This window comes from Mustela nivalis (genome assembly GCF_964662115.1).
Source record: "Mustela nivalis genome assembly, chromosome: 2".
Classification (NCBI taxonomy): Eukaryota; Metazoa; Chordata; class Mammalia; order Carnivora; family Mustelidae; genus Mustela; species Mustela nivalis.
The window spans coordinates 31,023,798-31,039,507 of NC_139021.1; the positions used below are offsets into that span (position 1 = coordinate 31,023,798).

Sequence of the window (15,710 nt, forward strand, 5' to 3'; positions counted from 1 at the left end):
CACTTATCTCTCCAGTAGGATGTCTGGAAAGAAAGGTACAGGATGTCACCTCTCATCCTATGAAATTATGGATTCACCAAAGGCTTGAACCCTTTCCAGAGTGCCCAGATACCACAGTGCTGAAAGAGCTAAAGTTTAAATTCTAGGTAGCTTTCCTTACCTTAATCCAGGACACCAATTTCTGGAAACCAGACTTTTAAAGTTCTTTTTCTGCTCCAGTTCTGACAGTACAACTTTCGCACAAAATATGGCTTGAGGATATGCATGCATTCGGATTAGGTTAGGAGGAGATTCACTTACCACGATAAATTAGATACAGACATTGCAGCAATTTATGGAGGAGTCTTGTGGAACAGTCTTCTCTAGGTTTCAGAACAGGGAATGAGTAGGTCGAGTAGATAAGACCACTGGGAATTGGACTTTTAGCTTTGTTGCTGGAATGATGCACTTACAGTCTGAAATAACCTATAAAGAAAAGAAATAAAATGATATCTATAGAACACAGTCTATATGACTTTTTATAAATATATTTCATCCAGGTCAATAGTTTGGTCATGGTATAAGACATAGACAAATATATTTTTCATAAAATATAAGACATATTATAAACCAAAGATAAAATTAAGTCAACCATATGATAAGCTGAATGCTTTACCTTTAAAATAAGTGTAAAGAGCAATACAATGTTCATCCCCTGAAGCACAGAATACAGGGAAAGAACAGAATGTGTTTTTAGATGCACCAATTTTTTTCTCCATATGGCCAATCAGTTGTGCTCTAAGTTAGTTTTATATACTTATGCTAAAAAGATCAAAACAAAGATCCTAATTGGCCATAGTATGCATTTTTAAAAAAAGCTCCTTGGCACAAATTAGTATCCTGTCCAAAGCTGTAACAAAAAAATCATTCACTACTACTTCTGAGCAAAGCAAATCTACATTGAGTAACATGCGGAGGAAAGCCAGTATGTATTTACCTAACCTTTTCACATATATTTTATGAGCATCGACTCTGTACTATGTCCCATGATCTTGAACCAATTTTTTTTATTAACATATAATGTATTATTAGCCCCAGGGGTACAAGTCGATGAATCGCCGGGTTTACACTTCAAAGCACTCACCATAGCACATACCTTCTCCAACATCCATAACCCCACCACCCTCTCCCTACACCCCTCCCCCCAATAACCCTGTTTGTTTTGTGAGATTGAGTCTCTTATGGTTTGTCTCCCTCCCAATCCCATCTTGTTTCATTTATTCCTTTCCTACCCCCCAAACCCCCCACGTTGCCTCTCAACTTCCTCATATCAGGGAGATCACATAACTGTCTTTCTCTGAATAACTTATTTCACTAAACACAATACCCTCTAGTTCCATCCAAGTCATCACAAATGGCAAGATTTCATTTCTTTTGATAGCTGCATAGTATTCATATATATATATATATATATATACACCTATATAAATATAGTATTCCTATATAAATATATATATACACACACACACACCCCACATCTTCTTTATCCATTCATCTGTTGATGGACATCTAGGTTCTTTCTGTAGTTTGGCTATTGTGGACATTGCTGCAATAAACATTCGGGTGCACGTGTCCCTTGAGATCACTACATTTGGATCTTTAGGGTAAATGCCCAGTAGTGCGATTGCTGGGTCATAGGGTAGCTCTATTTTCAACTTTTTGAGGAACCTCTATCTCTTTTTCCAGAGCGGCTGCACCAGCTTGCATTCCCACCAACAGTGTAGGAGGGTTCCCCTTTCTCCACATCCTCGCCAGTATCTGTCATTCCCTGACTTGTTAATTTTAGCCATTCTGACTGGTGTGAGGTGGTATCTCATTGTGGTTTTGCTTTGTATTTCCCTGCTGCTGAGTGATGTGGAGCACTTTTTCATGTGCCTGTTGGCCATCTGGATGTCTTCTTTGCAAAAATGTCTGTTCATGTCCTCTGCCCATTTCTTGATTGGATTATTTGTTATTTCGGTGTTGAGTTTGATAAGTTCTCTATAGATTTTGGATACTAGTCCTTTATCAGATATGTTGTTTGCAAATATCTTTTCCCATTCTGTCAGTTGTCTTTTGGTTTTGTTAACTGTTTCCTTTGCTGTGCAGAAGCTTTTGATCTTAATGAAGTCCCAATATTTCATTTTTGCCCTAGCTTCCCTTGTCTTTGGCGATGGTTGAAGCCAAATTTTGTAGGTACAATTAATTCCATGATACTGTATTAGGAACTTTAGTTCCGGTCATTAACCATTAACCCAGTACTGTTCAATTAAATATTTATTGAGGATATACTACATGCACATACACTATCCCAGGTAGAGTTCAGGGGTAAGCATGAATGACATATGAATTAAGACATGTTTCTGCCTTCAAAGAATGTTTTATTTAAGAAAGATGATTACAATAAAATGGAGTAAGTTTTCTAACAGATGTTTACAAGGAGTACACAGGAGCAAAAAGACGAGCTTTCACCCCAGTCTTAGGGATTTGGAAGGACTTCTCTCTCTCTCTCTCTTTTTTTTTTTAAGATTTTATTTATTTGACAGAGGGAGAGATCACAAGTAGGCAGAGAGTCAGGCAGAGAGAGAGGGGGAAAAGCAGGCCCCCTGCTGAGCAGAGAGCCAATGCAATGTGAGTCTCAATCCCAGGACCCTGAGATCATGACCTGAGCCTAAGGCAGACGCTTAACCCACTAAACCATGCAGACACCCCTGGAAGGATTTCTAAAGATAATGGACCAAACTACTAACATTAGGTTTGGCTGCAAGTTTCAAAACAAACAACCAAAATAATGAAAAAAAAAAAAATCCAAACTCAGAGTGGCTTAGAAAAGCCCGTTTATTTCTCTCTCCTATAAACAAATCCTGAGTCTTAAGAAGTCCAAGGAAGACACAGCAATTCTATAAACACGTGAGATGGAGACTTCCTTCCTGTCATTTTACCATTCTTGACATGTGGTTCCCCTACATGTTCCAAGTGGCTGCTGAGCTTGAGAATGTCTGTGTTCCAGTTAGCAAGAAGAGGAAAGAAAAGGATGCTTTCTGAAATTTACACATGACATTTCTGCTTGTACTTCATGGGACAAAGCTTAGTAACTTGGCCACTCTTATTCTACTGGAGACTGGGAAACGCAGTCATTATTCTAGGCAGCCACAAACCATGGTACCTATTAGAAACCAGGGATAAACGTGGGTATTGGGAGAAAATTAGCATTGTCTGCCATTGTTTTTGTGACTTCGTGACCTTTACCCACGATATTTTATGATTCTGTACCTACTGCAAAGTGACAAACATAGGGCAGATATGAGGTGCCATCAGTCCGTGGTTTGTTGGTAATTTTACATATTTGATATATAATGTGCTAAACATCCAAACTTCCTCAGTTTTCCTAAATCGCTCATAGAATCAACAAAATATTTTGTGTGCCCTATTATTTACCAGACTCTAAGTATGAAGGGCACAATACTAATAAAATATGGTCTTTGCACATAAAGAATTTACTTACATAGATGCCATCATGTAAAAAAATAAAATGCACTCTGAAAATTGTTGAGTATATACAAGGACATACGAACAGCTACAGGGGAATAGAGAAAGAACCATAACTCTAATGGATTCTCATGTTAAGGGCCCCTGTCTGCCAGTTGAGTAAGCAGCTGTAAGATCGGTATCCTAAACAGTGTCCTTGCATTCCTGAAGAGGTTTTCAAGTCCATTCTGCCCTTGTTAAAACATATGGACTTCCATCGATTAAGGACAGAGGGACTCCGAACTCTGCTCCGAAATTTGGTAACTTCCAACTCTCAAAATCTGTTATTACCTGATTCTTATCAAGGGTTCAATTACCAAAAATGAAAAAAAAAAAAGTATGTGCAATTGTCTGACATAATTCATTCTAGATAATCTTAATTCTTAATTCTATCTTTAGAGAGATGTATATCTGGATATCATTATTTTAATATGTAACCAAATTACCTTTACTGAATTATACTTTGGGGTTTTTCCAAGAGTTTGCATTGAAGGATGTCAATAAAGATGATAATAAATAAGCAAGCAAAATCCATGCCTGTGAAATCAGCTATAAGGTTTAGTGGGCTATTTACTGACATAAAAATGTTGCCCTTATGAGCACTCAAAGCAAAAACGTGCCAAGTTTCAACACTAAGAAAACTATTATTCCAAAATTCTGACTTGCTTTAATCCCATGGGGACATTTATTTCTTTGCTTTAACTTACGAGAAGCTCTGCAACAAATCTGTCACATTTCTTTAAGAACTATTCAAGGCTTCAAGGTTTGCATTTTTATCCTAACTTTTTTTCCCATTTCTGGCAACTTTAATTTTTAACATGTTTTTGATAAACACACATACAGATACAAACATATGCACATACAGACATACATGTGTGTAAATACATAGAAAATCCTCCCTAAGTCTTTTTTAGGGTGACAAGGATATAATTAAAGACAACAATTCCAGATTTGCCTGCTTCTGCAGAATGTAGGAATAACATGTGAAGAAATTTGATCTCAGGATCGTTGATCAAACCATATGGAACCATTGTTTTTGTAGGTCAAAATGGCCAAATATTATCAACGTATATGGTGCAACTTAATATAACTGAAGGGTTGACTAAGACAGCCTAACACTGTTGCCTTCACCCTGACTCAACTTTACACAGGCTTCTTCCTGACTCTAGACCCCGACCTCTCTTTTCTTAGAGTGTTTACTATAGAAAATTTGCAATTATAAATTCTTTCTCTGCCCCTTTGAGATAAGAATCTATCCACTTCTTGCCAGTTATACAACCCCAGTAATGTCTTTCTCAAGGACTGGGGGAGCCATCCATTGGAAATGTAATCATCAAAGAAGATTGTGTTCTACCTCCCAGTCTCTGTGGGAAGATAGGTGCCTAACTTCTTAAGTACCAATTAGCAAACACAGATGGCCTGATCCCATTGAGCAACCTCCTCCTAATACCCACCAGTACTTTTCAACTAGCTGAGTCTTAGCACTTAAAACCCTCCTGTCTTCTGTTTCAGCAGAATTGAGATCAGTCACTGTCCCCTATTCCAAAAGTCTTGAATTAAGTTTTCCTTGCCTGTTGAACGTCGCCTGGTTTAATTTTTCTTTGGGAAGGTATTTTGTTTTTTTGTTTTTGAAATTCCTTGAAGTTCAGGAAAATCTCCTAAGAAGCTGGCAATGTTGTTAAAAAGTACAGTTTTTTCTCAATGCCTTTTACCTGTAATAACTATCAACTTGGATCTTGAAAATTTATATTAAATGTGGATTTATAAAATAAAATATTAGAAAATTGCATTTTTTTTCTAATGGTATACCTAGGTGCTTATAAGAAAAAAATATATGAACATAAAAAAATTCATATGGCTATTCATAATGATTACAATAATCACTCTGGGATCCATTTGGAATTAAATCATCTTTTATTTTTTATTTGCATCCTATAACTAATTTATTTCTTCAAGGATACAAACCCACAAGGCAGTCAATTAAGTTTACTAAATTTTGTAACCCAGAAAAAGACAATGATGTGATGCTTTTAAAGGCCTTGGAGAAATGACTCATTTCTTATCAATGAAAACTTTCCAAAGAAAACATCTTTAGGATCTTCAGAAAAGGTTAAATTTTCTGTACATTTTGATGATTCACAATCTTTTTTCCAAATAAGGATTTATTCATTTATTTGAGAGCAAGAAAGAGAGAGCATGAGAAGGAGGGGGAGAGGGAGAGAGAATCTCAAGCAGACTCCCTTCTGAGTGCGGAGCCTGCCTTGGGCTCAATCCCAGGACCCTGAGATCATGATCTGAACCAAAACCAAGAGTCAAATGCTTAACCGACTTGAGGTACCCAGGGGTCCCCATGATTCACAATCTTTATGCAAATCCCAACATCGTTCTTCACACTGAAGTATGAATTTATAGTTTTAAAGCAAAATCCAAACATTACTACTCACCTCCACTGTCATCAAGAGAATGTTCTTCACATTAGGGAAAACTTTTTAAAATATATGGATTGATTGACTCTGTTGATTTTAAATTATAAGCATAGGCACAACTGTTCTCTTGAGGTCACTCCTTTAGCACAATGTTAAGGAAAATAGTATGTCAATTTAATACAAGATCTTCATTTGACATATTCATTAAAAGTGACTAACTTGAGACACCTGGGTGGCTCAGTCGGTTAAGCATCCGACCCTTGATCTCAACTCAGATCTTGATCTCAGGACTTTGAGTTCGAGGCCTGAGTTGGGCTCCATACCCAGTGTGGAACCTGCAAGAAAGAAAGAAAAAGAGAAAGAGGGAGGCAGAGTGGGAGGGAGAAGGAATGAAGGAAGGAAGGAAGAAAAGAAAAAAAAAAAAGTAAAAACCCTTGAACACAACAATGGATTATTGAGATTATATTTTACCAAAATAATTATTTTTAATCATTTTATCCATGAATAAGATTCAGGGCTTCAAACTGAATTGAAAGGAATACCACATTCTAATATGTTTGTTTTTCTGTAATCACCTTGCCATTTAGTTATATAACATGAAAGAACTTTGGAAAGATGACTTTACTAATAAGTAAAAAATGAATTTTCACAGCCTCGTCTAATGACTACATAAAAGATTTTGTAACTTTACAATGTTAAAATTTCATGAAGATCGGGTTAAAAACCTGCCATATGATAACTGTATGTTTTGTTCTACTTCATACTTAAGACAGTAAATCTATTAAAAAATTACATGCAAGAAGAATGAAAATGATTAAAGGTTTTGAGCATAAGCACTATTGAGTGTCCATAAGTGAAGTGCCTTTGCTTTACCTAGAAAAAAGAGAGCTTAGAATCCAAAAGTGATACTATTTATTATAGAATAATTTCAAAACGGGTAAGGCCAATGGTCCATTGGATTTTGTTTAATTCCACTAAAGGTATTGTAAGAGATAATAAGCATAAAGTGAAGAATAAAATGCTTCAAGTAGAGAACAAATTTTTAATGCTAAAGATTCAAAATAAATGTTAGAAAAATGAATAATCAAGAAAAGAGTAGAACATGTTGAATTTTTCAGGGTGGTTTCCTTACTATTATCAGATCAGAGTCCTCTTCCTTGCTTTCTGGTTTCCCTATGGACTAATACCAGTATTTCCCAACCTAGCCTCCCTACTCTAGTTGAGCTTGCTTGTCAAATACTCATTCCTGTGCCCTGACTAGACTACGAAGTTCTGATTCTTCTCTGTGGCCTGGTGTTTTCTTTCTTCTTTAGTTGCAATTATCCAAATTTGTCAAGGATCAATACAAGCCCCACAAATCCTAGGAATTCTTGCCTCAGAGTTTCAGGTTTCTCTGATAGCCCCTCTTTCTGAACTTATATCCAATTTAGTAATTAAAATACAGTAAAATGTGTACATAATTTTTATGTATATTATTTTTACTTGCTTCCATAAACTCTACGTTTAAAAGGTCAAAAACAGTTTTTTATGTTTAAACTCCAAAGCATCTAGGTAAGTTCCAAGTACTCTCCACCTATGAATGAACTAGTGGACAAAGTGCAGTATTTTAACAGCAATATGACTTGAAGGACTGAAAAATAATGGTTTAAATATGAACTTTTCTTCTTCTAGTCTCATACTGGTATTATGAATTTCAGGACCTCCAGAGATTTGGAAGAATGTAAGTCAATCACTGGGGAAAGATATTCTTTTTCTTGGGAAAATTCTGGTTAAATATATGGACAAATCCTTAAAATAAAAATAAACAAGAAAACCGAACTAAGAGTTTGCCTTTTCCCTTTATCTTACAGATGTTTCTCTAGAGATAATATTTTTATTTTTATTTTTATTTATTTATTTTTAAAGATTTTATTTATTTATTTGACAGAGAGATATCACAAGTAGGCAGAGAGACAGGCAGAGAGAGAGAGAGGAGGAACCAGGCTCCCTGCTGAGCAGAGAGCTCGATGCGGGACTCGATCCCAGGACCCTGAGATCATGACCTGAGCCGAAGGCAGCAGCTTAACCCACTGAGCCACCCAGGCACCCTAGAGATAATATTTTTAAAAATAAGAGGGTTCTGCCTTGAATTTTTATAATTTATATTATGTTTTAATTTTAAAATAATAAACTTAGGCATACAGATCAAAATCAAAAAGACATATAATAAAGATAAACAGTTCTCCCTCTTCTGTCCTCTGTCCCAGCCATCCAGCCAGAACCTCTTTACAACTGTTTCTACCAGGATCTTTATCCTCATAGAGATATTCTCTGGATGTCTATCTATACCAAACTATTCCTAGCTATCAGTTTATCTCCCCATCTATTCATCTACTTAGCTTTCACAAAATGGTGAAATTATACACATTTTCTCTGGCACCTGGTATTTTCACATACATGTGTAACCATAAGCCCACATACAATATTTCCCTACAGATCCACACACAGAGGTGCCTCATTACCTCTAAGAGTTGTAAACAATTTCACTGAATGGATTTACCCTAATTTATTAGACTATCTCACAATAAAGGAGATTTAGTTTGCTTCTGATATTTGCAATTACACGCAAGCCTGCAGTGTATATCCTTATGTATCTGATACAATGTAAATGCATATTTGTGGATAAATGCCTGGGAAGTAAAATTTCTGGGTCAAGTCTATGCATATTTTTAATTTTAAAGAAACTGGTAGATTGCCTTTCATAGAAGGTGTACCAGTTTACATTCCTACGAGCAACGTATAAGCTTAATGGTTCTGGCATTACTGCTTTCTAGAGTACCAATAAGCCAGGCAGATTTTATAAATATAGTTCCTGAAGTGTATTCAATATCCCAAGCCAGAAATACTATTCCACACATCCAAGTAGGCACTAAGCCTGGTTATTCTACCTCTGGGATATCTTTAGAATATGTTCACTTTTCTCCATTCATACCACCAATGTCTACTCATATCTGCATAATAACAATGACCTAATAAGTAGTCCCACTTCATTTAGTTCTCAACCAAAATGTTTTTCTGCAGCACACTACAGGTTGAGGGCTCCTTGGGTGATGCAGTGATTTTCTAGCTAAGAGCAGCAGAACAGAGAGGCAGGGATAGTGACATTAGGAAAACCTGGGCATGCTTTCCAGCTATGCTTCTTGCCAACGTCTGGCCTCAAGAAAATTAAGTACATTCCCTTGCTTGTTTCTACACTTGATCTGAGCCAATTCTTTTTTTTTTTTTAATAGAAATGTTAATCATACTTACAAGGAAGGTCAAAATGAAATTAAAAAAAAAAATGCATGGAAGGACTTCATATTGCCTGCTGCAGAGGAAGGGCTCAAAAAGTGATAATGCTGGGGCTCCTGGGGGGCTCAGTCAGTTAGGCGTCTGCCTTTGGCTCAGGTCATGATCCTAGGATCCTGGAATCAAGACTCATATTGGACTCCTTGCTCAGTGGGGAGCCTGCTTCTCCCTCTCCCTCTCCCTGCCGCTCCCCCTGCTTATGCTCTGTCAAATAAATAAATAAAATCTTACAAAAAGTAATGCCAATGATGATGAGAATAATGAAGAAGGAGGAAGAGACTGAGATGATAATAAATTTGTCCCAGTATCCATAAAGTGCTCTATTTGCCTTCACATTAAAGCCCCAATTCTTTGAGATGGTTTATAAGACTCGAGATGATTTAACACCAGCTTCCTTCCCACCTTCCTCTCTCATGGAAGCCCCACCACCCTTTCTCAAACTCACCCTCCACAAGCCACTCTATTTCAGCTAAGTGGTCTTGGATTTTCCTGACTCCACCGTGTCTCTCTAGCTTATAGGCCATTCCATTCACATGCCAGTCCCACTGTATGTTATTACACACATAAGCTTTTCCCCCTCTGCTGCCTAATCATTACAGCTCAACATAGACAGTGTTTTGTCCAAACTTTCCTAGTCCTTGGTAGGTGTAGCCCCCACGCTCTCTTATAACACCTTGCTCTGAATGCATGAAGATGTTTAAAAACAGTGGTTTAATTCTTTAATGCAGGTATTTCCCTCTAAATTGCAAGTTCCTTAAAGATGGACAGAAAATCTAAATAGCAAACCCAAGGCCTAGCCTAATACTTGGGACAAAGAAGGTACTCAATGTTTGCTGAAAAACAAAGAATAAATATCTGATATCAAGGAATGTAAAATGGGGCTCCTGGGTGGCTCAGTGGGTTAAGCCGCTGCCGTTGGCTCAGATCATGATCTCAGGGTCCTGGGATCGAGTCCTGCATTGGGCTCTCTGCTCAGCAGGGAGCCTGCTTCCCCCCCCTCCACCTGCCTCTCTGCCTACTTGTGATCTCTGTCTGTCAAATAAATAAATAAAATCTTAAAAAAAAAAAAGAAATGTAAAATTCTAGATTGCTAAATCAAAAGCAGTGTTCCCTTTTCCTTCTAAATTATAAAAATATTATTTCTATATTTTATCATATTTATGGGTTCCAAACTTCTAAATATTGTTACTTTTTAAAAATAATTATTAAAATATTTTTTGAAACTTGGATATTAATTAGGGAATATTAATTGTGGAAACTTAGTAGAAGTCATTCCATTTTGCTAATGTTTTGCTACTCAATTTTGCCCAGAATATAATTTAGTCATAAAATACATAAACTAACATCTTTGTTTGGATATGCAAAATAGGACCAAACAATCCTCATATTCTAGCTACATCAGCAATCATCACACAGACTTTCTAATAGGATATAGACGTGTTTCTCTAGAACAATGGAGTGGTTAAGGTCAGCATGGATGTAGACCAAAAAGAGTCTAAGTTCCTCGCACACTATTTTTACACACTATTGATACCTAGCCTGAAAATACAGTATTTGCAGAGGACTGAGAAATCCCACATATTAAAACTTCAGATCAGCACAGATGGTAACCCTGGAGACAAGCTAATGCAAAGCTTTATGTGTCCTTTCACTGCAGAGCAGCTGTCATTTTACTTATATTAAAGCCATTTCATGGGAGGTATTAGTATTCAATTGAGCATGTCAGTAATTGGTCTAAAAGCATTTATCACAGAGACATGTCTATATTTATGATTATCCTAAGTACCCACTTCAGAAATATCCCCTATGTTCAACTTACAGAAAGTATTCGCCATAGCCAGGGAAATAAAGGCTTCTGGACATTACAGTAATTCTTAAATAAATTATCATGCTCAACAAAGGTCACCTTAAAGCAGTTTGGGATTATTATCTACAGAATAATAGATTATACCAGATATTATTATAATTCTCTGAGAATAAAATCATTTTATTTTTCTATAAAACTGCAAAGCTACCTTTTCTACCCATGCTGTTGAGGTTTGATTTCAATGTCTCTTAAATGACGATGTAATCATAAGCTTCTATGTGGCCTCTGTCTTCCATCTCTCCCTCTTGCTGGTCTTCCTCCCCCCGATTCCTGATTCTGTACAACCTTTCCTTGTCTCTCCACTATGACTTGCAATTAGTACTTTCCTTATTTCTTCCCTTCACTGACCAACTCCCCAAACCATTCCTCCGCACCCACCGTCTCTCCCTTTTCACCATCCACTTATGCTTGCTGGTTTTTATTTCTGATCTGCTGGTTTACTATCCTGATCACCATATGTAACCACTAATTCCTCTGTCAGACTCCGCTCCCTGCCCACTTGTTCTGGACACTCCTTCTTTGACTTCCAGGATGCTGACGCATCTACACTCCCCTCACCCTCTCTGTTCTTCTTCCCAGTTCCTTTATGTGGATATTCGCCAAAGTTCTGCCTACCTTGGATTTTCTCAGTGGATAATTCACAGATTTCTATGTACCTCATCCTTTTTCCTGACTTCCAGAATCATCATTCCTAATCATTTATTAAACAGTTGCCGAATTATGTGTTTGTTTTTGTTTTTTTACTGCTCAGTAATATCTCTTTAAGTTATTGTCTCCTTTTTACCCCCTAATACTACCACCCATGTTCAAGCCCTTACAGTCTTCTGTTTTGACCAGCTTTTTTTTTTTTTTTCAGATTTTTAAAGCACCTAAAAACAATTAATTAAGGTATATTTTAAAATCCTAAGAGTGGACTAATGACCAAATCCTAACTGAAAAAAGTTTTTAAAGGAGATTATGCTGAGTGAAATAAGTCAAGCAGAGAAAGTCAATTATCATGTGGTTTCGCTTACTTGTGGAGCATAAGGAATAACATGGAGGATATTAGGAGAAGGAAGGGAAAAGTGAAGGGCGGAGGGAATCAGAGTGGGAGACAAACCATGAGAGGCTGCAGATTCCGAGAAACAAACTGAAGGTTTTAGTGGGGAGAGGGATCTGGGGATGGGTAAGCCTGGTGGTGGGCATTAAGGAAGGCACGTATTGCATGGAGCACGTGCAATGAATCTTGAGACACTACATCAAAAACTAATGATGTACTGTATGGTGACTAACAGAACATAATAAAACAATAAAAAATAAAGAAAATTTTTTAAAAAAGAAACAATTTTGAAAATTGAACACAAAAAGCTCTTTAGTTCATTTTTTTCCTATGGACGAGTTCTCTTTTTTTAACTGGAGTATAGTTGACACCAATGTTACATTGGTTTCAGGGGTACAGCACAGTGATTGGACAGCTCTAAACTTGACCCTAAGCTCACCACCAGCTGTCCAATGCAGTGCTCTTACAATATCACTGACTATATTCCCTATGCTCTGTCTTTCATCTTTGGGCAGCTTAAAATATTAAGCATTTGGGGGTGCCTGAGTGGCTCATTTGGTTACTCATCCGACTTTTTGATTTCAGCGCAGGCCACAATCTGTGCATGATCTTACAGTTGTGAGATCAAGACCTGCAAAATGTGACCAGCTCCATGCTGGCTGTGGCGCCTGCTTAAGATTCTCTCTCCTTCCCTCTGCCCCAGATGCCTGACCACCCAGCCCTTGCACATGCACACACAAGCTCTCATTCTCTTTCTCCCTAAAAACATGAGATCTTTAGTGTTGATAAGCAGCATGCTGATGTTTGGAAAATAAGCACCCCTACTCCCAAGCACTAGCGTCCTCTGGTACAGTTTACAAATCACTGGCTGGAAATGGCTGCACTGGCCCTAAAACTTGTCTCTGACCCCTGATCCATATCAAAAATTAATTTTATCAAGGCAAAGCACTTACAGATGCAAACTCCTTCTTTAGAAATAGAAGTAGTCATTCCAAATGAACAGCCAGTCATTCCACATAGATTTTACGCTTGGGATCCTCTTCCATATGGTCTAGCCTATATTTTCTGGCTTGTCTAAATTCAGGTTGGGTTACTACTGTGCAGTGAATTTGTTTCCACCCTCTGCTGAAGGTCTAGCACAGCACTCTTACCTTGGAACTAGTCAAACATATTAAATTGAATTCTCAGTGCAAAACTCAAAGTTTTCAGGTATGCATTATCGTACTCAAGGGTAGCACTAAATAAATGAGGCTTTTAAAAAGTATGATATATCTAAACTTCCTGGTGTTTTTAAGAATTTACAACAAATTTTGATGAGTCACTAAAGGTTCAGTCCCATGTTGAAAGCCTAGTGGAAAGCACTGCCAAAACTCAGTTTAATTAAAAACAGAAAGAAACAAAGCAGCAGACTGGTTTTCTTTCCCCCTAAATAAATGTTTCAAATTAAAAAAATATATATCTTAGGTACACTTAATGAATCTTTCTGTACTCTCAAAACATAAGCACTTACGCATTCAGGAGTAACTTGGGAGAAGTGGGGAAAGCCAGCCAGGGACGCAATGCATTTTAAGAATGTAGTTTATACTTCTTTTTCTGCTCTTCTGAAGGCTTTCCAGGCACTGCTTCAAGGCCCTTCACCATTCAGCCGGAGTCCCCCTGTTTATCCTCATCTCCATTATCCCACTCTTCCTGCCTCTGAAGCCCTGGCCATATGTGCGCCTGCTTCCTCCTCCAATAAACTAAACCCTTCCATGCCTGTTTGCTCAGAATGAACACACTGATCAGTATGTTCAAACTTCCAGCACTGTCTGTCCCTTACCTTCCAGAAAACATACTTGTCCTGAAGAGCCCAGCTCAAATATCAACATCCCACACTTCAAAATTAGGTAGAATTGTGTGTCCCCTTCAGATTTGTATCTTTTTTAATGATATGCATATTTTTTTACTGCAATATTTATCATATATGTCACTACTGTTATGGCTTATTATCTGCTAAAGGTAGGTTAGTATTATATTAAATTAGGTAACTACTTAAAAAAATAGTCATTTACTTAAGAAATATGGAATTTGAAGTTTCTGACCATAAGGGTAGTAGAGTACCCTTGTGTTATAACAAATGGACAGATAAACAGAGAGATGACATAGTAATATTTACTTAAAATGTATTTATTTGTAGGTAATATTTTAGAACAACTACAAAAGCAAAAGGAATCTAATATTATTTATTCTTTTATCTGGGTCCTACTAATTCTCAAAGCGATTAATTTTATCTTTATATTTTCTCTTCAACCATCTACTACATAGTGTAGTTTGTTATCTAAAATAAAGAGCCAATAAATACCTGTTAAATTGATTTTAGCTGAACTGCTATATTGTTATAGTCATGCAAATAATTGATTTTTCTTCTCTTTAACAATGAAGGCATTTGCGTAAGAGATACTCAATCGATATAAGAAAAAAACAGCTTACTTCCAAGAGAAGACATTTAAAAGGTAAGAGCATCCTGTTGATAATCACTAGATAGTCCTGACCTGTAGACAATACCTATTCTTAGGGAATACAGCAGCCCAGAGTAATACATTTTTCACAGATTCAGATACATACACCAGAAAAACATGTGTATGTCATTCTTCGCTTAGGCAAGTATTTTCTTCTTTTGGGCATTATTTGAAAAGACCCAAAATGCTCAAAACCCATTCACTTCTCTTAAGTCCTTTCCACGAGGCTGGAGAAGAACTGACTTTTCCCAAAGAGCTTTTGATTTTCATTTTGGAGGGATGGACATGCTTAATTAAAACTGACACCTGAAGGAACTTTCATGTTTTGGAGCTAAACAGCAAGTGCTTCTAACCATCAGAGTATCACTGAATATTCACAGAAGCTACAATCTGTGAAAGGAACACAGTCCTCCTGGCAGAGAGATTACGCCACTCCTGGCAAAAAAGAATTAGGGATTAAAAAATAGTTCAAATATCCAGGCTGAGATGAAAAACAAAACAAAAAGCCTTTTCTTAGCGTATCATCCAAATTATCTTTCTTCACAGCAGCGCCTACTCAACAATTTCTTCATCAGCTCTTTATTATACAAAAATTAACTCAAATCTCAACCCTAACTCTTTCTGTTCTTGTAAGACCCCACAAACCAAAGAAATGAGCTGTCACAAATTAGGACTCCTTGAGTAAGGACTGAATGCCTGCTTTGTCAACCAAAGTGCTGGGATTTGAGTACCATATAAAATACAATTTAATCTTCAACATTTACTTAAGGGTCCTGGAAGCTCAGAGTTATTAAATACACAGGTTTTAGTTTAACATCAACTTTAAATTTTCACTTAAAAACTGTGTCAGCCTATCTTTAGATGTGTAATGCCCTGGCTTTTTTTCTTTTTCTTTTTTTTAAATTCTCTGACAAGATGACATTCTTTTTTTTTTTTAATATTTTATTTATTTATTTGACAGACAAAGATCACAAGTAGGCAGAGAGGCAAGCAGAGAGAGAGGGGGA

General features: G+C 36.9%; 1 protein-coding gene across 1 annotated transcript in view; it reads right to left on the minus strand.

Annotated features, from left to right (window-relative positions):
• Positions 1-246: 246 nt before the first annotated feature.
• LOC309859277 (uncharacterized protein) overlaps positions 247-15,710 on the minus strand; it is a gene marked incomplete at its 5' end in the record, with an annotated part of 89,843 nt that continues 74,379 nt past the window's right edge. The window contains 2 exons of the mRNA XM_082719961.1: positions 247-465; positions 6,192-6,307. Coding sequence (XP_082576087.1) covers positions 6,244-6,307 — 64 coding nt within the window. The 3' untranslated portion in view covers positions 247-465; positions 6,192-6,243. The remainder of the gene's footprint in view (positions 466-6,191; positions 6,308-15,710) is intronic.